Source organism: Apostichopus japonicus, chromosome 23 (assembly GCF_037975245.1).
Source record: "Apostichopus japonicus isolate 1M-3 chromosome 23, ASM3797524v1, whole genome shotgun sequence".
Classification (NCBI taxonomy): domain Eukaryota; kingdom Metazoa; phylum Echinodermata; class Holothuroidea; order Aspidochirotida; family Stichopodidae; genus Apostichopus; species Apostichopus japonicus.
In genome coordinates this window covers 14,135,815-14,163,207 of record NC_092583.1, presented here as the reverse complement: position 1 = coordinate 14,163,207, position 27,393 = coordinate 14,135,815, and the positions used below count along the sequence as shown (strand labels likewise).

The 27,393-nt window shown below is 37.7% G+C and overlaps 2 protein-coding genes across 5 annotated transcripts in view; one reads left to right on the top strand and one right to left on the bottom strand.

The window, feature by feature from the left end:
- Positions 1–26,482, top strand: part of LOC139964653 (uncharacterized) — a 124,107-nt gene extending 97,625 nt beyond the window's left edge. For all 4 annotated transcript variants that reach the window (XM_071966440.1, XM_071966442.1, XM_071966443.1 and 1 more), the window contains 9 exons: positions 4,297–4,404; positions 8,305–8,385; positions 10,068–11,857; positions 15,044–15,137; positions 16,141–16,266; positions 18,016–19,794; positions 20,297–20,444; positions 20,927–21,111; positions 26,174–26,482. In XM_071966440.1, coding sequence (XP_071822541.1) covers positions 4,297–4,404; positions 8,305–8,385; positions 10,068–11,857; positions 15,044–15,137; positions 16,141–16,266; positions 18,016–19,794; positions 20,297–20,444; positions 20,927–21,111; positions 26,174–26,389 — 4,527 coding nt within the window. In that variant the 3' untranslated portion in view covers positions 26,390–26,482. The remainder of the gene's footprint in view (positions 1–4,296; positions 4,405–8,304; positions 8,386–10,067; positions 11,858–15,043; positions 15,138–16,140; positions 16,267–18,015; positions 19,795–20,296; positions 20,445–20,926; positions 21,112–26,173) is intronic.
- On the bottom strand, positions 21,135–25,649 carry LOC139964655 (trace amine-associated receptor 4-like). The gene has a single exon (XM_071966445.1). It carries the CDS (start codon positions 23,897–23,899, stop codon positions 22,796–22,798), a length of 1,104 nt encoding a protein of 367 aa, XP_071822546.1. The 5' UTR covers positions 23,900–25,649; the 3' UTR covers positions 21,135–22,795.
- Positions 26,483–27,393: the final 911 nt, after the last annotated feature.

The window sequence follows — 27,393 nt, the reverse complement described above, 5'->3', positions numbered from 1 at the left end:
AGCTGATAACTGGGGTATAACTATCCTAATATGATTAATTTTTTCTTTGTATGTGACTCTGTGTTATAAGGATTTCTGGCGCATTATAAATCTTGATACAAGGTTGATTTATAAAACTGAAACCTAGCACTGTAAGAGAAATTTAAAACTTGAAAAAATAAACATAGTCCAAGGCATCCTCAAAATCTAATAGGATATATCTAATATTTTAGGATTTTCAAATTATGATCATTTTCAGCAGTATAGCCTGAGGGACCTCTCCCCTTTTGTTTAGCATTAGCAAAAACATACATACATGTTCTGATGGAATTAACTGCCATTCTGTCGAAATTTTCTTTAAAAAGAAAATGGGTAAAATATGCCCACCTCATCTTCAAGTAGTCAATGTTATGCATCAATGGTGGGGGGGGGGGGGGGGTGGGGGTGGCGGTGAGGGAGCTGTTAATGGTTTCTGCTCACTGTCATATTGGTCCTAACAGGGCAGTGGGTCCTAATGGGTGTGATTTATCCTGTTTGCAGATCTCCAAAGGTTTTGTATAGTGCTGTAACATATCTCAATCTACGTGCTAGTTTTGAAAATGTGTTTAAAATATCTCATTCTTATAATTAGAGAAGAATCGCAGGTATAAGTTCAGTATATTCCATTACAGATACCTGGAATTTTTTTTTACTAAAGTTCAAAGCTTAAACTCAGCTTAGTGGATGTGCTTGGGAATACCTCAAGAAGCTTTCTGATTGGTTGACAACCAGACGATCAAACAAACAGTGGGCAACTGTACATGCTAAAATGTGCTAGTTATCAGTGGTTAAAACCATATGTGAGTTCAAGGATGTCACACTATGTGTGAATTAGGGAATGTACAGGTAGTTTGCCCAGAAGTTTCAATCAGAGGTTCCTCAAAAGAATTCTCAATGATTTCAGATACTGCAGCTTTTCAAAATTACACGGAAATAGAAAGGACCGAGATGACAGCGCCCTCTGTGAATATAGGGTGCGACTGAGAATGTTGTTTGGATTCATTCTGTGCTCTGCAGATAATCTCAAGTGACCTTTGACATCTCAAGTAGCATTTGACTCTCAAGTGACTCTCAAGTGACCTTTGACTTTTCAAGTATTACCTCTTGACCTGTTTACATAATTATTAACTTATGCATCAAAAGTGTACATTTGTCAATTCATTTTCAATATAAACATACTTTCCTACCCCTCCTTGCCCTACTGCGTTACCCTCTTGCTATCTGATACGACATGCGTTATATTGCTGCACTTATAGATAGGTATTATATGTCTCCAACAGACATCCAGCTGATAGCTCAAGATGGCAGTTTCCATCCTGCTATTATTTTATATCTTATAATTATATCTGTCTTTGAATGAACTACAAATGACTTGGTACGTCCCAATGTAGACGAGCAGACTACTTTGATACATACAAAGGAAGTGCCTATTGCAAGGGATATTATTGATACGTTTTATTTCTCGTTATAAAAATGAATGTTGGGATATATATATATATATAAATATTGTGGAGATGCAATTAAGCTCCAATTAGAGTCAGCCGGGGGTAATTAAGAAGAGACTGAACAGGAAGTTCCCATCACCATGCAGAGCCTTCCGAAGGAATTAAGTCGATAACTTTTACTAAGAGCTTTGTCCAAAACATCGTAGGGAGATATGATAAGTTACTATTTTGTTTACTGTGGGGGCGGAGTTGCTGAAGAAAGGGGAGGGTGAGCAGCAGCATTGCCAGTTTGACGTCTGAAAATGACAAATTGTTTTCAAGTTTCATTGGCTGGAGGAAACAAACTTAACAAAGAAGCTTGAATTATTCTGCATGTCATATCTGTTTATAAGGTGAAGATATGAATTTGAAATAAAAAATTGTAGTATTTTGTGAATGCATCTGGTAACAGTATGGATAATCATGTTATTATGACAATTATGTTACATCCAATGAAATGATTGTAATAGGAAAGTAAAGCTTTGAAGAATATCTACCTTAAAAATATATGCTGTATTAGTCCCAAATATGCTAGATATTCAAATATGGTCACCTTTGGTCAAAGTTCTTAAACTGTTTTTATAACAACCTTTGAGGAAATTTTCCTCACTGTGACAGTCAGTCATCTTGTTTGTTCCTTAAAAATGTCTGAGAAAACTTTGGAGAGTACTGTGATCCATCTCTCTGGAGTAAGGGAGGGTGTACCTTGAAAAATATGTTACCTTCAATCAACTGTATCTGAAGTTAGAGACAACGTACAACAAATTGGAATATTTTGCTCTCATTGTTGCGTGATCATTTCTACATCATCTACCCCTGGAATGTACCCCTTTAAAGGAACCAGAGTTACCTCATTTATACCAACTCTCTGCTCATTACCATGTCATGTGACCTGTCAGAAAGTAGCAACCACAGAATAATCAAACCAAGTTAATGATGGCATGATATTCGAAGGAACAAAGAACCTTTTTGTGGCCCAAGTCAGACTTTTTCTTCCATACAAAAGACAATCAAGGTGATTGATCCTGTTAGCGACTCTGCATTTTCATGATCCGTAGTAAACTAACCCAGTACAAAGAAAGTTACTTCTCTGTCTTTTCCAATAGCCGGTTGTATTTCAGCAAGTTATAAATGAGTTTCTTATTTTGGGGGACATTTGATCTGTTTGGCCAGGATAATACTGCTATAGTTTGGTGTATTTTAGAGTATGAGTTTGCTATATTCAGTAGTTCGGTAGTTTCAGTGTGGACAGAATTGGACTGGATTTTGTGTATCAGTGAAATGTTTTCTTTATTTAATTTATGTGGACACTGAGTTGGAATACAGAGTTAGGGTATAAAAGAGACACCATGTTGCTTTTATTATAAGCTTGGTTTTGCTCTTCGTGTTTGTGCTGCGAAGTTAATCTTCACCGTTCACTGTCTTGCGTCTACTTTCATCATACAACGACCAATTGTCTTTTAGGTTGTCCACGATGGAATTGTTTGAAGTTTTGGGAAGACTTTTGATATTTTCTTGTGGTACAAGCTATAGCATAATTCTTCACAGTCTGACAAATGAGAATTGTTATATATACGATGCATCAAGGGGAAGTTGGTTGTCCACATTTTGTTGAACGACCTTTCAAGAGAGTTTTCTTGAAGGTTTTTACTGGAAGGAAAAAACACAATATCGAGCCGCTTTAGTGCCATTGTATGATCTAGTAGGATTTTCAAAGGTTTTACAGATGTAGAACACAAAGGAATCAGTATCAACTTACATTGTGTACTGCCTTACTAAGTATTGAGATGTGTCAGATTTTTTGTTAGTAGCTCAAGGAAATCCTTCCACAGACTCTGATTCAGATAATTTCCTTTTTGTTGGTTTTGTCTGAATTTCTTGCGGAATTGTCATCACTGGGTGTCGTTGTAAAAGAAAAACTGAAATCTTGTAAGGATTTTGTTAGTTTATCATGCTTCTGCCTTTTACTGGCTGCAGTCTCTTTCTAGAAAACTGTCTTTGTGGAAATATATTATTCTTGGATGTTTCAATAAGATGTAGAATGTGCATATTCTGTTCTTATGGCTGATTCGTTGAGAAACTTGTATGATTACTTATTTATGTGCAGAGAAGATGGAATACGGATCGTGCTAATTCAGAACATAGCTTGTATAAGTTGAAGGCTTAATTTTGTTTACAACAAGCATACACGACATGGATTACATATGGACTTATGATTGGACCGTTTTCAATATTACTGTTTCTGCATTTTGTTTCTTACTTGTGTGGTGTATTGTCCAATATGAGGTAAGGACTTGTCCTAAATCAAGTGCACACCATCTAATATTATTGTACATATAGCTACATGTGGGGGGCGAGGGGGAGGGGAAGAGCATGGGTGGGAAGAGCCCCTCCTCCCCTCACTCTCCACCATGCCTTCTCTTTCAAGATACAAAAGTTTCTATTATCATGTATTTCTTTATTAAGTTTCCCAAATTATTGAATTTGTCATGACCCCTGATCCCTGGGGCAACATGTCAACCTCCCCCCCCCCAGCATCAATAATTTGCACAGCAATTTTTTCTTAATGGGCATGTGTGCCACAGAACACTTCTAAACATTGGTCCTCCCTTCCCTTAATCTGTAAGCTGTGTCTGGGTCCCTGCTCGTTTAATACTGTTATGTGTTTGCAGAGTCAATCAGTGGAATATATTATTTAGAAGCATGAATTGTGATGGTATTTAATCGGAACAAATTTAAACATTTTCTTCGTTCTTTTCCAATTATAAATTATATTCATTTTCTCACCGTTCAGGAACTTAAAGAGGAATGCACCAAATTACGGAACAGGGTGGAAGAGCTGGAGATACATAACAGACAACTCAGGCATTTATTTGAACAAGAAATATGGATGCAAAAACAGGTAAATTGAAGAAAAGTCATGAGAAATGTGAAACAAAAGTCCTTCTCCATAACTTTAAAATGATTTCTCCTTTCATCACATATACTATTGGGCACCATGACGGTTAGTTTGAAGTATCTTAGTGGAGAGACGCCCCAGATTCATTATATCGGAGATTGGTAATCAGGTAAAGGATCTTTCGTCAAGGCAAAGGCCCTGGTATTCATCCTTTTTGCTTGGCAACCTCAATTTTCCCCTTTGTCTTCATGACAACCCTCCAGGTGTAGATATTGCAATCCCGAGGATGAGGTACCCCCCCCCCCCCCCCGCTCCTCTTTGAGAATTGCTAGATCATTCAGGGTGCTTTTTGAACTTTTTGAAGTAATTTGGTGTGGCTCCTTTCCTGTTCTGTTAGTAACATGCCAAAAAATTGTTGGGCAATATTCAATGTCTTACTCTTTTTCTCTATTATTTGAAATTTAAACTGGGCTAGTCATGCTAAAAACTGACTGTACTGTTACTGAATTCTAGTATCAAATGGCAACGAACTTACTCAAAATCACCCCAAAAAGCTGTTTTAAGGTCAACTGTTGTGATTCAAATATAAGTTTACTTGAAATGAATCTTGCATGTTATGAAAATTGAAACATCCCCCTCTTTCCCTCCCTCCCTCCCTCCCTCCCTCCCTCCCTCCCTCCCTCCCTCCCTCCCTCCCTCCCTCCCTCCCTCCCTCCCTCCCTCCCTCCCTCCCTCCCTCCCTCCCTCCCTCCCTCCCTCCCTCCCTCCCTCCCTCCCTCCCTCCCTCCCTCCCTCCCTCCCTCCCTCCCTAAACATATGCACCAAACAAACCTTTATTAGCTAGTGACTAAGGCTTCAATTTATTCTCAAAAGTTCAGCACTAAAATTTTAAAAAAAATTAAAAACTAAATAGACAAATTTTGACTTTTGTGTATTTTGAAACTGTATTGAAAATAAATGGAAATTTATTGTTGAACAAAAACTTGTGACAACATTTTCAGCTTCATATTTCTTTTGTAGAAATTGTTTTCTATCATGTCTCAACATTTTATAATGCCAGGTGTCAATTTGAGTGAAGTCAATTTGAAGACAAGTTAGACTAGTTAGTACAGTGGCAATGAAAGCTTTACCTATGATAGTGTGCTTGATAATGGGTCACTTTTAATTAATGAACATATAGTAATTGCCAACAATCAATTGAAGATGGCCTAAAGTGACAAGCAAAATAATCAATAAAAACACTTGAAGTAGAAGAACACCTGTGATAGTTGAGCCATCATTAGTCAGGTGGAACTGTGATGCACTTAGTTCATATGTGTGAGCCTATAAGAAACCCTACTAGGCCATCCTGAATCAAGAATGAATGTTGACAGGTTCTGTAGATCAAGATACTACATGAGTTATCTATCCTACATTCAAATGATAGATCCAATTGCATTTGAACATTTTATGAAAATATTTATGTGTTGCAGATGTCTGTATATCAGGGTTAACGGATATGTAAATGTTTGTAATTGACAGTCAGTGACACACTGTAAATACTTTACATAGAGTCAAGTACAGTTCATTTGACTGTATTTTGATGTTGGGGGGGTGGGGGGTGGGGTACAGAGCTCGCAAGTTCTTGCCACTACCTCAGAAAACAACGCTATTTGTGTGTTGTGGGGGGAACAGAACCAAATCAGAAATATTTGAAAGCCCAAAAGTCTATAGTTTCAGAAAGTATTAAAATTTACCTTCCGGTGTATCGAAATAATGTATGTAGAAGTTATATCATCTGTGTAAATATTTAAATTGTTCAGAAAATGGCAGCAGTAGTCACGTCACACTTTTGTTAATTATTACAGAACTTTGTAAGTTACAAACGAATATGTTGCAAAGGGCACAATATATATGCATGAAGCAGGCTAACGAACACAAAAGAATGAAGAGGGAAAAAAATAAAAGGAATCAGTATAGACATTGTCAGCTCTTCTTTCACCTGGGAAGACCTTATCAGATCAGAGTCCCAGTTGGAATGAAAATAACGTGAGTCACTGGTAGAGAATCTCTAGAGGGAAGTATAAACAAACAGTCTCTAAGACTTGGTTTCTTCCCCTCTGCTCTGTGTATGGATTGATCGCTACAGCCGATCGAGCAAACGAGGAAATATGAAGACAGATAAAGAGGAAACATGTGAAACTGGCTGTGATGTTGAGAATGATTGACAGACAAATTATTCACAGGAAGAACAAGAAATTATTTAGATTTTGTTTGAGCAAGCCTATGTAGGTGATGTGTGTTTAAGGCAGGCCAATGGCTGTAAGAACATAGACTTCATAATGCCCAGCATGTTAACATACTGGAGGCAAATTTACATCTACATAGGCACAATAGAGAAAAATGAAACTCATCATTTTTACAAAAACAGAATAGAATGTATGCATTTTCGTCCAGACATCAAGTCACCGCATGCCAAGCGTTTGTGTAGAGGGTAAAGCTTTGTATTGAATTTGTGCAATTATCATCTCGTAAATAATTGATGATACATGACTTATGATTGTGTAAATTTGCCTCCAGTGTAATAACCCGAAGCCAAAATTATGGGAGGTAGATTGAATGCCAAAGAAGTAAGATATGATTGAGAATAAGCCAGTAAGTTTGTTTTTAAGCCATTGGATGAATCAAATTTTATTATTTTTAAACATTGTCTGATGGATGAAGCTCTTAAATATTCATGAGTTGTCAGTCAGATATCAATCAGTGGAATGGTAAGACAGTGAACTCCTTTTATTGCTGTGGAAATATAAATAACCATCTTGATGAACCCATTGGTGTGAAATTCATCCATCATTTTTCAATACCTCAATTTTTTTTCTTATCAGTAAGTTTGACTTCCATGAATAACAAATAGGTGATCCTGTCATCAAAAGCACCAAAAGAATTCTAAGTTTCTTATGAAACCATACTCATCAATCTCTGGATAAGGTTTTCTTTAAAGTCATCACCCCCCTCCCCTCCCCCTCCACTCAGCCCTGATTTAAAATGGCATCTTGGTCTTCTAGAACGAACCCTAATACATACCTATATAGAATTGTTCATGTGTTTTCAAAGTTCTTGCTAGTGTATTCTGCTACCTGAAATCACTAGGAACAGTTTGGTTTGCAAGCAATTAAGGAATCCTCAGGAATTTGAAAGAAAACAATTGGTTTGTTCTGTTTTCACTCGTTATTTTGTATTTCTGATGTAAAAAAGTAATACTTGTTAAGGAACTTGTTAAATGTCATTTTGATAAGTAGCAGTCAGGATTACCAGTCGCATGGGCGGCGATCATGGGGGGGGACGGGGGGACATGTCCCCCCAATATTTTAGGTGGGGGGATATAGTATCTAATATTCCCCCAATATTTGCTGGCATAGTTTTTTTTTTAGCATATTTTTTGTATTTTTTTATGATATCGCTAGTACTTTCAAAATAGAAAATGCTTAGATGCAACTTACAAGGCCGGAGAAGCGCCATTTCCGGTGATCTAGGGGGCTATAAAAACCAGAAATTTTCTTGTATGCTGCGCGCCAACCAATGGTGGCGCCTCTCTTTGATAGTAATTCGCCTGCATCCAAGCAAATGTCCCCCTCAATATTTGAAACAAATTGCCGCCCCTGACCAGTTGTACTGTGGAGTACATTTCTTAGATTTTGAATTTACTGTAAGGTCTTTCTTATTAAATAAAAAAAATGGGATTCACATTATATTGAGGGTTAGAAAACTTTGAATAAAAACTGCAATTTTTCCTCAAATTACCAATCATCTGCCAAAATATTATGATGGGGTGATTGAAATGCTCAGAAAGAATACGGATTCTATTCAGTTATGTCAAGTTGTTATCGAGTAAACCGTCACAAATATAGTTTTCTATCTTTTCAGAGCCGTGAAAGCTGTTCATCTGAGAAAGGAAGCAGTCACCAGTCTCTGCCTGATAACAGCTGTGCTAACTCAGGGACTGTGGTATGTCACGGAAGAAACAATATTACAGTAAAGCTCACTTTAAGCATAACTTTGCATGGTTTAGATCCCTGGTATTCAAACATATTTGTTTGGTGACCCTAATATTCATCTCCATGATCTTGGGCATCCCTACGGTTGCGGATGTTGCGGCACAGGGAAGGGGACTCAGGAAGGAGAATTTGCTATGTATAGATATGATAAGGCTGCTTAGTTGCAAAAGGGTGTTATATTTTGTAACTTTTTAAAGTAATTTACCCAGATTGAATACCAGGGACTTAGGTCAAGTTACCCTCACATGTAATAAGATACCACATATAATAAAAATATTAAAAGATGTTATGTGCATACAACCATTAGAATCAACATAATTTCAGAATTAATTCATTCTTCAGACCATTCCATCCATTTTATCACAGTCGGGAATAAATGTAAATACCTGTATATTCTAAAGCAAAATGCATTTCAAAGAACGAAGGAACACCTTTCTTTTGCATATGTATGTCCTTCAAAAACTAAGGAGAACATTTTTTATTGATATGTTGCAAGCCAAGATGTGTGGGCCTTCTCTCTCACGAATATTCAACACCTCAAATCATTTAAAATCAAAACTCAACTACAACTTTCTTCTCCATTCTAAGATAATGTATTTCCATGCACAAAAGGACACCTTTCTCTTGTTTGTATCCCTTCAAAATTAAACACATTGCTGTTATTATGAGAGAGTTAAGATGTATATAACTGGCTGGGCCATCAGCCAATCCTCATGTGACTGTATTTCTCAAGAGAACCGTTTTGTACACAGTTTAATATGTCGAACAATGTCATCATGCATAATACAGCCCAATGAATGACGTATCTTGTGGACCGGGGAAACCCTATGGTTAGGGTTCATCCCTAAGAAGAAATACTGCATCACATGTAGTATCATGCAATTCCGTACTTCTTGAGGCAATGCAACTTGCCACATTATAACTTGTCTTAAGAGATGAACAAATCTTGAGGTCTTGGTGGGGCCATCTCTTCTCTCATGAATATTCAACACATTAAATAAATTCAAAGTCAAACTCAACTAGAGCCTTCTTCTTCCTTCTGTTTTCCTCTTGTTAAATTATGTGAACGTCATATTGAATAAATATCAATAGGAATTGTTCTTAATACTCACCTAAGATTAGCTCATTAGTATGAGTTGAATTAAAACCTGAGTGAACTAAAGAGGAGTCGCAAAATAATTAAGATCAATGTATCTCTGACTCTGACACCACTATTCTTCTCCCGAATAATAACCACTTGTGTAAGATGTCATCACTTGTTTCATCTTGGCAAACTGGAAACCTCAAGTAAGGAGTCAAGTGTTCTAAATGTTCCAATTGAAGCATTTGTCATTGGAGATTTTATTATAGAAGGATGCATTACTAGTGTTTTAATCAACCTTTGATGAAAGATACAGTATTAACCTCTTCTGTTTGAAATAGCTAATTTGTGCCACCAGATGTGAATCATTTTGTTTCCAATTAGAGTAATGAGGATTTCATTAATCGTAAAATAACTCTACTCTGAAAGCGCTTACATTTCACATCACCCAAAAATTCAGAAAAACATGTTATTTTGGCACAATGGTCTTCTTCAGATGTTTCATTTCATATGTTTAACCATTTTTCCTGTTTCATTTATCCTTTGCATAGAATGGACACCTTCACAATGGTCCATCGGCTGTTTTCAAGCACACCTTCTTTTCTCAAACTGAAATGCACCAATGGCCTCACCATCTTCTCACATCTCACCTCAATGGCAATAATGGTCCCAGTGTGCTCTACCCAGGCGCATTCCATCGTCAAGTATCCTTGCCAAATGCCTGCTTTTCTGGCAGTCTTCCACCTGGTCATTCGACCAATCTTGTTCTTCACAACGGGCCCACCGTAGCAGGGCCTACACCTTTCCACAAAAGTTTACCATCGTCCCTCGGGATGGACGGTTACGAAGAATTTGCCGGAGGTGGGGAATGTCTAGGTAGCAGCGATGTCATTAGTGACCTAACCAGCTTTGGGCCTTCCTCAACGGACTTCTCAGGAAATCACCCTCACACCGGCTGTGATGCCAAGAATGTGGCACGAAAAACACAAAGTCTTCCAACTACGCCTTTGACTCAGAGGAGTGCCACGTATCACCGTCACTTAAGGAATCAGACTACCTTTGAATTCACAGAGAACCACAACTACCTGAGCGATAAGTACACAAAGCCGTACGTACACGCTCCATTGGACTATGCTCAGAGTCTACTTCATGAGCTTCAAGAAATCGGTGCTAGCGTCAAGAGCTTTGAGAGTCTGACGTTGGAACCTAGGTCCAACCCACCTCAGAAGAGAAAAAGCTTTGGTGATTTAGAACGGACTCCCCAGCCACAAAAGTTAGTCAAAGGTCATGGCTTTGATGACTGTCTACGCAGTAATTGTCTTTCACATTCGGCCGAAAATGCCGACACGTTTTCGCTGGAGGATTTCCCACCTGACGGCATGGGTAGCATAACCAGTGGAGAGAGTATCGAGACAGCTTACGAGAGAATCATACCTTCGCCGGAGAAGTCACCGCAAAAGAATAACATGTTGGTTCCAGCAGTACAGGTTAATGACGCATTAGCTGTTATACACGTACAGGGCGACGTTTTGTTCGACATTGACGAGAATTTACTCGAGAATGACAACCAAAATGGTGAACTATTAGCATCTGCATTTTCAGCCTTCTCTAGTCCAATCAAACAAAAACAAGAGGCTGGGACTGAAAACGATCAATGGGGGTCACAAAATACGATAGAGAAGACGAAGGAAGGGAATGGATGTGAAGAAGAAACAGAGAAACAGGTCAAAGATGCCAACAAAGTGAGAGACAGTACAAACAAGAGCTCTGTTTGTGATGATTTGGAAATCAATAAACTATATCCTATGACCACCGGGGTCAGTGAGAGAAAAGACTCTACAATGTTCCCTAATGCGTCTTCATGCTCAAACATAGAAGTTTCGCCATCAAGTGGAACAAGCATTCCTCAGCCTTTTGACTTGCATGATGTCCGAGGGTTAGAAAATATCGAAATGAATAGATCCAGTCCTCTTTGGAAGATAGAAGCCGACCAGTACGAGGAGGAAGAGCAACCACCGTTGTTACCTCCGCGGACAAATCTGATTAGCCGTTCGTTCGAGTCGATCAGTGATGAAGTATTCATGGCCGATAATAGTCCGTCGGGTGATACGGAGAAGCTGCAACGAGAGGTTGGAGGAGATGGAGATGAGACCAAGAGAACTGCACCCCCAGAACTGCCACCTAAACCCATGTGGATGAGGATTGGTGATATCAGCCTCTCCCCTGACAGTGCTTGTGAGGACCTGATTGAACCTCCTCCGGTACCAGAGAGGCGGCCCATCGAACCAGAGGGACAGGAATGTCTCTCTTGGCAATGGAGAGAAAGCTATGATGATACAAGGTATGTCTTACCATTGAAAGTGCATATATCTTTATAATGTATCATACGAGGTGTGTGTTGCTATGGAAATTTGATCTCATACTTGTCGCAAAAAGATGCAAAATTGTGCTTACTTATAACACTATAACAGGAGGAACATGAGACGAAGGAGGTTGGGGGCAGGGTTGGGGGAGGTGCTGGTGCGGGATTAGTGATCAGTTGTGTAATCAATTTTGGTATGTGTTTGATCAAACTCATTAACAATACACATAACTTACTATGTATATAGAAGCCAAAACAAGATTCCATAATTTCCAGATACTGAATCTGGACAACAAACTGTCTCTGGTAGGTGAAATATCTCTTGGGATGGCAGTTCATAAAATGGTGTTAATACCCTGACCAGTAGGTGGTGACTATTTTTGTTTCTACAAGACATGTGTGGGCATTTAATCCTCAAACTCACTTTAAATGACACCTGATTTATTTGCTTTACTTTCCCTCTTAAACGAAGCAGTCTAGTTTCATAGTAAAACTCTCAACAAGTTTATCCTTCATACTGCTAGCAGGCATAGTAACTACATCAACCACTAAACCACTCCACTATTATGTCACTTCCAATTTCCTCTCTGTGGTTCTGACTCTTTTGTAACTCTCCGACCTTTGACCTAGTGGAAGTGTCAATTTTGCTGTGGTTTTAACCAGTTTGTATTGCCATTATCATATAGGGTCTACCTGTTTTCTAAAAGTCAGTTCAAATAATCATTTCAATGGATACTTAGTTGTTAAATCACAACCATAATATTTGATCATAAGATTACATTGCCTTAGCTGATCTTTGTATGGTTGAGTAAGCACAGAGTGTTATATAGGAGAAACTACTATACTATAGTTAAACTGCATTTATCATTGGCTTGGAGGTGAGTGATGCATCCAGTGTGTGAAGGAAATTCTTGATGGAGGTTGATGAATCCATATGAATGATATAGAAGTATCTTACTGTTCCCTTTATCAGTGATTTGGTGCATTATTAAAGGTAAGTTTCTGGATATTGTCGTTTGTTAGGAAATCATCTTGCTTCATCTTGTTCTTCTTTCCCATTTTTTTATTTCTATCTCTTTATCTGTTAAATTGTCTTACTTTCCATCTTTTGTAACACCAGCAATATTTTAAGTGATATATGATTGAATTTTTCTTTTGTATCTAATGATGTTTTTTATAAAGTTGGTATTTTTTATTTTTACATTATTCTGTTGAGACTGTAAACCTTCTATCTCTTGATTAGCTTTATTCCAAGTATTTATTAAAATCTCTTCAGCCAATGTTTACCAGGGGTTGGCTGTGTGATTGGGAAGAGAAAAAGATGTATTTGATGTTCTAATATATTCCCCTCCTAATATATTCCCCTCCCCTTACTCACGCAAGTCCACAGGCATGTCCATGCACACAAATGTGTAACATGTGTTAAATATTTCAAAAGAGGCCCTGGTTTAGGAAATGAATTTACTAGAGTATTGTGGTTATTATACCCACAGTTAAGTAGAATATGGTGTATTGTGGGTTGGCCCTTCTGACTCTCCTCTTAAACCCCCCTCGCCCACCCCCATTTTTCCATTCCTGCCCCCCCCCCCCGCAAACATTTTCTCCAACCTGCACAAACATATAGTTGCTCCTTGCCATTGACAACAATACTGTAGGTATTCTTTTTAAAGATTGGCAAGTCTACCTGACATTAGGTTCTTCCTATAGTTAGCAGTCTTTGTAAATATACTGTTTTCTCTCTCATATTTTGGAAGCTGGACTAATTGACATGGGAAGTTAAATTCTTACATTCCTGTGACAATGAAACTTGGATCACTGTTTGGGTATAATCTCTGAGTTCCTGTTGTGTTTTTAAATGTCAGCTCCCTTGGTAACATTTCCCGAGGGCCTCTCCGTAGTATGTACACTGACAGATGATAACATCCACTAGGTTAGAGGTTGGCTTCTCCACACCAAGAAAAACATAAAACATGAATTACATACTGTCAGCATGGTAGATGGCTATGTAATAGACTAATGTACAACAGCATTTCACTTGGGCTTCGTTGTATCCATAGACTAATGTACAACAGCATTACACTTGGGCTTCGTTGTATCTTAGCAGAAACTTAAAGGCATTGAAGACTAGCCCTGAACCGCGTGCGGCCATCTGAAACATTTTACTTTCCGTTGCTTGCAAGTGATGATTTGTTTGTGTCGCTACAAAATGCAGACAGTAATGAAACATGATTCCTTGTTATCTTTAGCTGGACCTGAGATGTCCATTGCTGTATCGTTTTTACACTGTGCTGTGGGTATTGACTGCAGCTGTATGTACTGACTGTACACTAGTGTCTAATTACCGACGGTAGCAAGCTGTGTGTGTATTTTCTGGGATGGATGGTGGTGTCTAACACTAATTCTATTACACCTCATTCAAAACTATGTCAGATTACCGGCGTTATACGTTGTTTTTTTGCGGGAGTCTTCACACCCTTTAAGGGTTCGGGAATCAAACAGCCTGTCTGACTTACAAACCCTCTCTGTGATCATCGTTGACTGAACACCGCACAAGACTGTCTTCTAAACAAATACTGTGCGGACAAGAGGCAACCATTTGCATCAACTTCTTATGTTCTCATTATTTATTTTATTTAAAAATTGAGTGGTTGTGTATCCTGTACTCTTATTTGGTGCTCTTTTAATACACAAGGTTTGGAATTTATTCAGCTCTACAATATTCTAAATTTTCTTTAGAAACAAAAAATTAACATAAGATGTTGTCCAGATACCTTTAAATCTTTAACATTTGGTAAGCCGCCGCTTCTCAGCAAGAGATTCTTCCATGTGAAATGGAATTGGTGATCATGTGACAAAGGGATTTTATTAACAAACATCTCTAAAACAGCTTGTCATGACTCGTGTCAGTAAACACAGTTTGAATTACAACCAAGGAGTTATGTGTTTTCTGAAATGGAATGAATTTATTTTTCTCTGCAGCACTTCCTTCCCCCCTAGGAGGAATATCTCAGTTTACAAAAGGATCGTAGATCTGATTTGTTGGGATAATATCATCATTATCTTGGAGAACTGTTGTTTTCATTAAGTACTGTTTATTTCTTTCAAAGTTATGTCTTATTTTAAGTATTGGTGAAAAAAAGTTTTTTATTTTTGTCAATGTTGTAGTGAGATGGAGACGACTGATGATGCAGTCAAGCCAGAGAATAGAACTCTATGGAATGAAGCCGCAGACAAGATCTCAGAAACTGATGTCGAGCTGGTGAGTTATCAGAAAGATATGACACTTTAGCCTGAAAAATGCTAGACATTTTGACCAAAATTCGTAGCTTGGTACCAAGCAATGGATAGAAATTTGCAAGCAGAGTGTCCTAGTTGTCTTTTTATTGGACTCTTTTCATAAATCTGCATAATGACCAAGTTTTTCTTACTTCATATTAGTTAAGGCTCTATGTTGTTTCTTTGGAGTTTTCCTTCTCTTACTGAAAGCTTTGTGTGGGTTATGCATATGTTAAACTTAGTTGGTCATTTAGACTATATAACCTATATATATATATATATATATATATATATATATATATATATACATATATATATATATATATATATATTTATATATACTTTATATATATATACTTTTGTTAATGAAATGGAAGTAAACGACAAAGGCAAATGAATATATATAATTGAAAACGCTATGTGTTAAAAAATCCAGAACAGGGAAAAAATTCCAGCCTCCACTGGGATTCGAACTCGGGCCTCCCGCTTTATATGCGGACACCCTAACCACTAGGCTATGGACGCTGATTGTATGTCCAGAGGTTCGAAACCGGTAAGGAAGGTCGTAATTCCACTGTAGGCGTTTGTCATCTGTATTGAACAATACTAGTTCTGTTTGGTGACATTTTTGCCTTACTCTAGAGATAAATAAATAGAGAGAGAAGGAGAGAGTCTAATTTGAGAGTCCTACATCTAAGCAAAATTGTATTTGATCTAGGAAATAAATATTCATGAAAATTTATTATCATTTGGGATATGATGTGATGGCAGATTTAAATGCATTCATTTTGTGGACACAGGTTCGTTTTACCTCAAGCCAGACGGTTTTTGACCAATCACTCTTCAAAAGTCTAACGAAATTCTTGTAGCAAGAAGAGGACTCATCCATCTACTTAATAGTTTTCTTTCAATTACAGTGCACATTATCTTCCTGTGGTTTAAATGATATTTTCATATACATTCTTTGTCCTCCCTTCATCTTTCAGAGACGTCTCATATCCTCTGAATCGGAACCAGAGGAGGAGGGTGTAGACTACTTAGCGATGTGGAAAGCTAGAGAGAAATCTCCATCATGGAAGACCTGTATGGATACAGACTGCTCAGTTGATGTGGTAGGAGCAATTTGTCTGCAATCTCTCTCGTTTACTTACAAAGCCCTGTAAATAATTCATAAAAAGTTTGTGATTTCATGCACTATAGTTTTTCCTCAAGGATTATATGTGCTTTAAAAGCTGCTAATTTGTAAATGCTGATAGTCAGAGTTAGCAGGTTAACAAAATATTTTTTTAAACAAATAACAGACTATTATTTTTTTCAATTATTTTTAATAATGGTAAGGGTAGGCAGCAAAATATTCAGAATGGAAGCTTTAGTACTTAATTCCAACAACAAAAAATACTGGGAGGCTGCTCCAAACCTGGCAAACCCACCCTCTCAGGATGAGACCATGAGCTAAGAAAAATTTGGAAATGATTACAAGCGGTGGCTTACTTCAATGTTTGAACAAAACAGTGCATACAGGATCCTATGGTCTAGGCTAACCATGAACCAGCATTGTTTGTTATTAATGTCCTACTTACGGAGTTAATAATACAAAATCACTTCAAATTTGCATAATCTTTTAATTAAATAAAACCTGGGTATTCCATGTTTTATCTATTTTAACCCATCATTTATGACTCAAGACGGTTTTAGAGCTGATGTGATTGATCAGAATGAATACAAGTCACCATTATTTGTCACTTTGGTGAAAGTATTTTCCATTACCAAGCTTGTTACTACCGAGGTGGTGAGACTTTGCTGTCAACACAGTTAGGGATAGTATTTGATAAGTTAAGATGCACAATTTGAGGTCAGATGGGCAAATACACCAGAGGTCAGTCTATGGACAATCATCTTCTGAATGTATACATCCTACGTGACATTTGCTGTACTTTACAAATTTTGAGTAGTTTTGAAATTAGATTGCTGTCTTGCAATCTATGAATTTTTGTATGCCAAAAAAAACGTTTCAAATTCTAATGTGCAGGTTGTGTTTACGTGCAACATTGCTTTGTCAAATTTTCATTCAGATATTGAATGTGTCAAAGATTGGTTTGATCTGAGAAGAGATGTAGCGTAATTTTAATACATAGATTTTTATGCAGTTTCTTAAAGTGGAGACAGGGAGAGTAAAAGCTTTCAAAATTAGTAGTAGCGACCTAAATTGAGCAGGAGTCATTCCTTGACTCCCAAACAGGTGTTGCGACTCCAAAAATTAAATCAAGTCAATTGAGCCTAAAAAGTTCATGGTGTCTGTCTGGAACAGTTATTCAGTTTTCTATAGTGACTGTTGTTGTAAGTTGAATTTGGTCAGTAAAATACAGTACATAGTCAACATGGTTACAAAACAGACTGTAGCCATCTGTTTCAAACTTGAGCGGCAATTGTAGCTGCTTAGAGTCCCTACTGCCTGATAGTCATCATTCTCGTAAAGATGGCACCTGCGTTGATTTACAGACGTTCTATAAATATCTACACTCTTACAGAATAAAGTAGTTTGCGGTAAGTTAATATATTGACAAAAAAATTTGCTTGGGAGACATTCGTCATGCAGTTTTAGTAATTTTTGTAAACATTTGCCTGGTTGTAAGTTATTTCATAAGTTCCATGTCTTCTGTTTTTTGCCTTTTTTTTCTATTCCATCAATTGCAGAAATAAGTCAACATCTCCCATTGTTTTCCTATGACATGGAGGATTTATTGTGAGAGAACTTATGTCCTAAGTTGTGAAATGCCTTTTACCATTAAAATTAATTCATTTTAACTCATCATTTGCTTCTCATATTTTATTTGTTTGTGTATTTTTACTTTTCATCACAGAAAATGACAGTAACCCAGTCTACCAGTTCTTCAACAGGCAAGACAAATGTTGTCCAGTCTGGGAAAGATAATTTGACAGTGATGCAACCAGCAGCAGAAGAAAAAGAAATTAGCAACATGGAAAAGGAAAAACCAGCTGTTGCACCTCGTCAGGGACTATTATCAGCGCAAACCGATGATAAAGAGAAGAGTGCCTCTACACCGATGATTGAAGTCAATGTTAGAAAGGAAAGTTTGGGCAAGGTAGGATCAGACAGTAAACTAGTGAAAGGTGCACAAAAGAAACACAAATCCTCAATACCTCTGTTTAAAAGCAAGAAAGACGCTTCGAGAAAAGGACAGAGCGTTAAAGAAAAGTCGGTTGTGAAGGACATGTTGTCTACCATCAAGGCAGTTATGGATAGTAGTAGCAAGGGGGGTGAAAAGTTTAAAAGTGGTAACCCTCTGCGGAGATCTTTCAGGAGCAAGTCACAGAAACCTGAACCTCTCAACGGTAAGAAAAGTAATGGTCATTGTCCAAAGAGTATTCCGGAGGTCAAAGGTAAAAAAATGCCTGCACCTGCAAGGGTTGATAAGGGTGTCTTGAAACTTCCACAGGTTTTGTCCAAACAACCAAAAGTGCCAAATAACATCGACCCTGCTGCAAATGAAAAGCCTCCTATGGCAAAGTTTACCAAACAATCGTCGATTCCTAAAGTCCAAAAGGATAAATCCCTGACTGGGAAACCTTCCAATCACACAGCTGATAAGCAGCCTTCAGGAATTCCCAGAAAACTTGAAATTACTGCAAGGACTGATTTGAGTGATGATCATGATGATGCTAAACTTAAAGGAGGTGAACCGCAGAAAAATACTGCATCAGTTATGTCTTTAAAGGAGAAGGACTCAGCCAAAGAACGGCAAAGAGCGACACCAACGAAAGGGGACGAAAAGACCAAAACTACGTCCAACATTCAATTGGAGGAGTATATGCTAGACAAGCAGGAACCACATAATTTGAAATGGGAACTTCAGGACCGGACACCCTCAAAAGGCAGTTTAAATCTGGAATTATCTGAATCTGAGTTTTCCAAATCTCGTAGATCCAGTGTGGAATCTCTGGGGAGTCTCGGTAGTTTTACAGTCGAGGGCGTGCCTTTTATTGACGAACCGGGGACAAGTCCTGACCAAGAAACGGTCCGGGAGATTCAGGAATTATCCAAACAATTCTCTAATCTATCAAATGGGTCTATCAGTCAGGAGGGTCCTTCGCCTCTCAAGGCGGATTGGGAGATCAGCGAGATGGAGAAGAATAACACAGGTTCTGCCTCTTCCGTTCCTCAAGACTCAGAACAGCTCGTTGGTAAGAAGAGTTGTAGCGCATTTGTCGACGAGAAAGACGTAGACGACATAAAGAAAGGAAAATTAGTGCGTGATTTTGACTTGGTTAATTACAATATGAACATTCTTGCCAGTAGGGCTGCTTGTACTTTACCGGCGTTGGGCAAAAATTGTTCCGATCCAAATTTGAGCAGGTCAAAGGTTAAATCCCTATCAAGGGGTCATTCACCTCCGGAAAGGCCTGAAAAGTTGACCCAGTCTGACTCGGATTTACAAGGTGCTCGTGGACCGAAGGACCCTTCATCTCTGGGTCTCGTTGGTGCCCCTAAGAAGATGATACAAGTTCCTTTGGTCAACGGGGAAATATTTGACACCTGCGATGAGGTGGTTGCTATGGATGAAAATGGAGAGGGCAGCTTGGAAAATGGTGGAGAACATGAAGCTCAGCTTAGTGAGAAGGTTTGTTTCTGCTCTGTTGTCTTTATAAGTAAACTATTACATAGCTTCATTCCCACATATTGATTCTCAATTCTCCCAGAAATTTGTGATACTTCCCCCCCCCCCCCCTCCTACATCCAGAAAAGCAGATTTTCATTGTACATCTTAAACAAAACATATCAATAAATTTAACTACTGAAGGATTGTTATTATAGTAGCTTTCACTCGTAGAATTATAAGCTATACCGTCCCCCCGCCACCCCCAAATAATTCTTAGAAACATTAACAGTACTTTGTAGCATAACATAAAAGTATCTAATAAGGAAAATTTGGCGAGCATTTTCATGACCTTTTTTGTTTTTGTTTTATAAATCTGGCAACCACTGTGAGTGGGCTGAATAGGTCATTTTTTAAAGGGAAAAAAACCCACATTGTCATCATTTGTTATTCCTTATTAGCAAGAAAATGCCAATCACTAATTAATAATAATGGACTTTGTTGCTGTTTTGTTTTTTGTCATTAGGAGAGAGCTACTCTTTTAGATTCTCTGTTTGAGACTGATTCAGATGAAGACAGAGATGATGGTAGCTGCTCCCAGGATGCATCAGAGTTAGCTAGCTCTGATAGCCATCCAGATGAGAAGGAATTCTTAAGATTATTGGAAGATAAAGGTACTTTGATTCGTATCACTGTGGTGGTTTCCTCTCCTGATTGTGTCAATGTTCTTTATTTGTATGTCTCTCATTTAGATCTGTACTATGGAGAGTTGAAAAGCCATCATAGTGGCGCATGAAGTTTGCAATTTGGCGAGTAGTCACGGTCCCCAAAAACTAAATAGCGAGTACTTTTAAAAATATTTGTCGAGGCCTTGTTACTGCCCTAGCTGATCTTCAGAGGCAAAGTAACAAACACACTGAGGCTCTCAATAGTTGGCCCGTGGACCAAATCCAACCTTGAAAGATTTCATTTTGGTCCCTGAAGGAAACCCAGACCACAATAATGCACTTAAATAATTCTTAGTGTAGTTATAGTGAGATTTGGTTTCAGTTTCTCTCTGGCCCTTTCCTTCAAGCAGCAATTCCCTCCAGGCTCTTTTAGAAAGTTCATTGAGAATAACTTTGAAATCATTTCTTTGTTTTTTGTTTCTGTTTAGGTGATGCTAAGAGACATGTCGTTAGACAGATAACACACAACAGGGTGTCCCTGATGCACGTAGACATCTGCTCAGTCTACAATAGATTTGGAGATAAGGAGAGGCAAGCATTATCATCTTTCGACTTCCTGGAGAAGGTTCTAAATCAGGAGATAGATGGAGAGAATTCATACTTTGAAGATGAGGTTAGAAATTACAAACCCAGGTTTCTTTTTGTTTTAGTGTAAATTAACCCTTTTGTATTTATTAGAAACAAAACTTTCAAAATACAGAAAGAAGAAAAATATAGATTAAACTTAAATAGTAATGTTACAAATATGAAATACCCGACTTGCTTGAAATGTTCAAAATAACATACACATAGAGAAGGAGACTTAGTTTGCCATACAATATAAAGATCAATTCTTTAAGATATTTTATTGAACATCTTTAATTTAAATAAATAAAGTATAGAAACAAGGGCAGCTATGCTGCAGAAGCTCAGCTTAGTTTTCTATTTGAGAATTTTTTTTTTTTATTGACAATATTTCTGATTTATTATTTCAACAGTTGTTAGCCCTCATTACTCTAGGGTGTATACGAACCCCCCCTCCCCCCCATGTTGATCCCTGAAAAGTTTCCAGATATTTTTGTATTCCAATAAATGTCCTTCAAAGCGGATCCACTGTCACCAACTTATTTTATGGAATAAACGGTTGTACTTATTACTAGGGATAAACTATGCCCCATTACAAAAACACAGCACCAACAGTATATGCACATCATAGTTTTCATTCTTACAATAATAGAACAAACACATGAAATTAGTATTCCTCTGCTAAATCTGCTAAGATGTTTTGGATATCATGTTTGAATTGTGCCGACCCAAATTTGCTCACAAAAATTGCACCCATACAATAGTAGAACGACCTGCAACTTGACAATCGACATAACACAGAGAAACGTTAAAGAGCAGAAATCAGAATCCGCTCCAACAATATAGGTCATTCTCACAGTCCTGTAACAGAGAATGACATTGAACTAGATAGGAATCCTGAATAACAAGTAAATATTTGACTTGATCAAGTCTCTCATGGGTGGAATTATTTCTCAAAATGACGGGAAAATTAAGATGAAAGACATTTTGCTACTCACACCAAAAATCATACTGGTCATGAAAACTAGAAAGTTGAAAACCAAATTTCATGATCATTACATATGATCTGTGACCTACACATTTCATCATAACTGAAAACTCTACTGTTTTGGGCCCTCACGTGACGACAAAAATATTTTCCTGTTCCAATTTATTGTTCACCACCATTCAAACATTATATACACAACATTTCAGCAGATTTTGGACAAATACTCTAGGAGGAGTAGCATCTTTTTAGTTTCCAGAAAAGTACCTCTCATGACCTCAGATGACCTTCAAATTTATAAAATATGATCGCATGTATGAAAACTTAACTCACACAAACCACTGACAAAATTTCAGCCAACTCGAACGAAAAATTACGAAATGGCATTCATTCAAACCCAGTGGCAAAAAGTGACAGAATTTTAGCAGAATCACACGATCATTTGAGCTCAGCTGAAACCTTTCAGCTGAGCTATTTTTATGAGCATATTTGTAACTTGTAGATCTTGTTTTCATATGCAGGGATTAATACTGGGAATTGATCAAATTTTTATTCAAAACTGTTATTTTGACATTATTACTAAAGCCATATGTTCTAGCCCTACTGTGTTGAGTTAAATTTACTTTACTCCCTGGAAAGTTTCATCAAAATTTGCATTACAAGTTGATAAATCTTTTTTCACTGGTATACTCAGAGAGACCAACTACTAAATTTCACTTTCTACTGAGAGGGATTTACTTGTGATGTTTCAAAATAAGTCATTTTCATCTGTCACGTCTTTGCAAACAACGATACCTGCAATATTCTGTAATGGAATATGTTCATCGTCTTTTTGTGAAGATCTAAAGATATTTGCTATGAGATTAGCAGCAGTTTGCCTATATTTTCTATAACTCACAAAGTAAATGAGAGTGTTACACCAGGAGTTACTGACTGTAAGAACACCAGCCACATGTTTAACAACCTCATTGACTTCATTATTTGAAAATGCCTGGTAAATTTCCAAAGATGTGAAAAACAGCCACGGACATAAAAAACTTACCGATATGACTACAGCTAATTTAAAACCCTTCCATTCCTTTTGTTTCATCTTTTGTAACATCTGAAAAGTTTGAAAAGAAACTGGGACAGTCCTTCTACTCTGCCTTCTCGATATTACGGCAACGGTGAAACACATGACCACGATCAAAATCCCCGGTTGAAACACGACGACAAATGCAAACAATACGATCCAAACTCTACGTTCTTCGTCGTGGAAGTTGACGACACATGTACCATATTCTCGGATGTAATCCACTCCTTCCAAATCACAGAAATGTTCTCTGCTGGATATGACAAGTAAGAGCAGTAGCTCAATCAGGACAAAAATAAGTGAAAACAACTTGATACGAAAAGTTGTGACCAATGTGGGATACCGGAGTGGCTTTAGTACTGCTATCGTTTTGTCCGCTGCTATGAACATGATGGTAACCGATGAGTGTCCACAGCATAAGCTGATGAGAAGACCTGATGTCTTACATAAAAAGTTGCTATCGTTGTCAGGATCTTCCTTAAAAAATTGTAGAAACACACCCACAATGCATTGCAACCCAGTTGTGAGGTCAGTAACCGCCAGAATTAGCAGTAAAAGAGACTGTTGTCTGGTGAAAATATTTGCCCTTTTGAGTACTAATAGATTCATGATATTCCCAAGAACAGCAGCAGTGCCAAATACAAAGAGAAATGTGGTCAAAATTGGCTTAGGTATGCTCCAAGGTTCCTCGGTGGAGAAGGCGTGACTAGCCATTAATTCCGAAGACATCTCAGAAGATTTAACCTCTACCAGCTGACACAGACCCTGATAATACAGCATCTCTCTCTCTCTTTCTATCTCTCTTCATCAAAAGGGCAAGAAACAGTCCTTTTATTTGTGTAGTAACCTAAATTATTCCAAACCTGGAGGATAGCAAAGTTCTCTTTAAAATTTTCTCCAAGCTGACGTCTGCAGTTTGTAGGATTGCAGCAGACATAGGAGGAAGATGATCTTGTATCTCACCAAGTCTTGTTTTACACTTGTTGCTGTTTGTTGTCGTCGTTGATGTAATTTACACAAATGACGATCAAAGATGCCCCGTTTTATTGAATTCCAGAGGTTTTCGACATTTCAATTTTGATCTGACTAGTATATTTACACACCTTGTTGTTGCCTGAAACATCCCTTGACTTCAAGTTTTTGCTTACTCTTCTCACTGCTGGACATCACAACCTTCTTTTCATGATAGTATTCTGTAACTTCAAACAGATTAGTAGATCCTAGCATATTGAAGGGTATCCAACAGGGTTTTTTTCCCCCTCGGTTGGCTTTCTGGTTTTTGGTCTTGCTGTTTCTCTGTCTTGCTGTGGTAATTATAACTTGCCAACAGACATTCAACAATCTGTCTCAAAAATTGAATGCAACGGAGTTATAGAATTTATGGCCATAAATGAACTACCTTTCAAAAGAAACCGTTGAGTATTATAAAATCTTTGCAAATTGCAACTGAGAGGTGTGTTCCAGTTGCTTCACAGATGATTCTCTTCATGGGTGTAGTGGTAAAAATGACATGTTGAACGACTTCGCTTAGTGATGTTATATACAGAATAGATATCCACTGAATGAATAAACAATATGTCCTTCTCAGTGGTGAAAGTCATATGTTGAACATCTCAGCTTAATGATGTTTTCTACAGAATAGATCTCCACTGAAATGAATAAACAATATGTCCTGTTCATTGGTGAAAGTCATATGCTGAACGACTTCGCTTAATAGTGATGTTTTCTACAGAATAGATCTCCACTGGATGAATAAACAATATGTCCTGCTCAGTGGTGAAAGTCATATGTTGAACAACTCCACTTAGTGATGTTTGCTACAGAAAAAGATTTCCACTGAATGAATAAAACAATATGTCCTGCTGAGATGAGTCATTTACCTTCAAAAATAAATGACTTAAGCATATTCATATGAACAATTGGACTTTACTTTCAATAACAGAACCCTTTCATGTGTAACTTCACTGTTACTCAGGGATCAAAACAGATATCAACAATATCGTCTTTCGGCGAGGGCAATTTGAGCCTCAATTAAGACAGTTTATACCTTCCTTTCACTTCAATAATGAAACTTAAAATTTACTAGTATACTTTCCACTTGTCATTCTAGCCACATAATTTCCTGAGCAGAATGTAAGTTATTGCACTTTTAAAATGAATTTGCCTCTTGTTTATTGATACTTTCCTGAGGAAAATAAACCCTACGTTGGATTACGCCTTACTTTAATACAAGACAGGAAGGATGGTTCTAGATCCATCGACTATTCCTTGTTTGATATGTGACTTTCACAACTCTATTTTAAGAACTTTCACTTTCAGGTATCGTTAATTGAAACAAGGAAGATGTTTTCAATGTTCAGTGTATTATTTAGAGTATGTTCAAACTGCTAGTATAGATGACATTGCTTGTTTGTTCAATTCATTATAGTATTTTTGTCATATGTGACCACAATAATCCAATATGCATAATGCATCCAACACTTTATAGATACAGTGCATTACACAGAGGACTGGAAATAAGAGCAAAGCTTGCATTTTGTAAGAGGGGGGGGGGGGGGTCAAACAGACATGTATTATGAGTACAACCCCATGAGCACAAGCACAAGGCTCTAAGTATGAGTACTAAATTTTGCAGTACAGTATACTAGATTCCAATATGCTGCGAGTACCAGTATTGAGTACAAATCCATGAAGGCAATTATGAGTACAGGTGACTTTGCTCAAAATATGAGTACAGTACACATGTACAGACTCAATACAGATCTGGGATATAGGATGACAGTGTACTGCCTGAAAGCAGGAAGTTAAAAAAGTATGAAGATGGATTTATTTGTAATGGTTAGTCCCAGGAGGCTAAGCCTACAACAAATTACAATATTTACAAACATTGATTGAAACCATCACTGAAAATCCTCTATTCTCTTTGTACCTCGTATAAACTCAAGATAACATATTTTGATACCGTGCAGATTAATACACTAGGGTTTTGTTCAAGATTTAAGGAAAGTTTTCTTTCAATTTTCCAAATTTCTTTTCTTTTCTTCTTTTACGCAGATGAACAATGGCACCAAGAGAACTCAATCGCAGACTGATTTTACCTCTTCCAGCATTCTGCAGTTACACCCTAACCTGCATTTATCTAACCTAACCAGACCTTACATGGAGGACACACAGGGAGGTGACGGTCAGGTCTCTCCGTTCGCTGCGAATCATGAGCTGACAAATACAAGCATGTCGTCCTCTCTCTCAACAGGAAGTTTATCATCTTGAGTTTCATCAAGAAAGAAAAAGACAGGTTAGAAGAAGAGAAGAACTTCAACCACTAGAAGAAACAATGATTGGTCGGAGGAGGAGGAGGAGGAGGAGGAGGAGGAGGAGGAGGAGGAGGAGGAGGAGGAGGAGGAGGAGGAGGAGGAGGAGGAGGAGGAGGAGGAGGAGGAGGAGGAGGAGGAGGAGGAGGAGGAGAGAAAGTTCAAGTTATTAAAGAAAGGTGGAAGAATCATCACAAGATCTGTCCCTAAACAACCAATTCTGGGAGATGAAGAGACAGCCGAGAAATTGTTAAACAAGATGCCTTTAAGAAAGACACTTTCAGAGGCTTACCATGTTTCACGTAGTATTTTATGCAGCCTTTTAGTTAAAATAGTAATGGCAGATTAAGTTAGGATTAATCCAATCTGAAATCAGAGTTTCGTTCAGTTTTTAGTATGGAAACTAACACCACAGGTATCAATTAAAGACACATTCTGTATTCCATATGACGACTAAAATTGAGTGAAATGAATGAAAACTGCAAGTAATTCATTTTGAGCCACGAACAAGGATATAACCAAGTTGCTCATTTTCTTTCAGACCACCAGAATGTCACCGAAAAAAAAACAATGACAATAAATGGTATATTTCCTGTTATGCGATCCGATTGGATAGCAATCTTCAAATTTGACAGAAATTGTGATAAATTGTTCAAATTTGTAAGTGAGAAAATGTTATGTCATGTGCAAGGCGATATCAGATATATATAAGACATTACATGTACCATATGTTGCATACAAGCAAGTTGCACCTTATGATGTAATAATCTGTAGCACTACACAGAGGATTGAGCAAGAACTTAAAGCCTGGGAGGGGGGGTTCTTAAGGGGGGGTTCTTAGGAAGCTTTTTTAAAGTTTAGTCGAAGCTGTTCTTGGTGTTCTTGAGAATCTGATGAGATCTCAAATATGGAAACACAGAACACAGAAACACAAATATGGACACAGGCAGGGAATACTTAATT

Excerpts from the sequence above, each read along its gene's own strand:
- LOC139964655 (XM_071966445.1), bottom strand. The coding sequence starts at position 23,899 with ATGCTGTATTATCAGGGTCTGTGTCAGCTGGTAGAGGTTAAATCTTCT.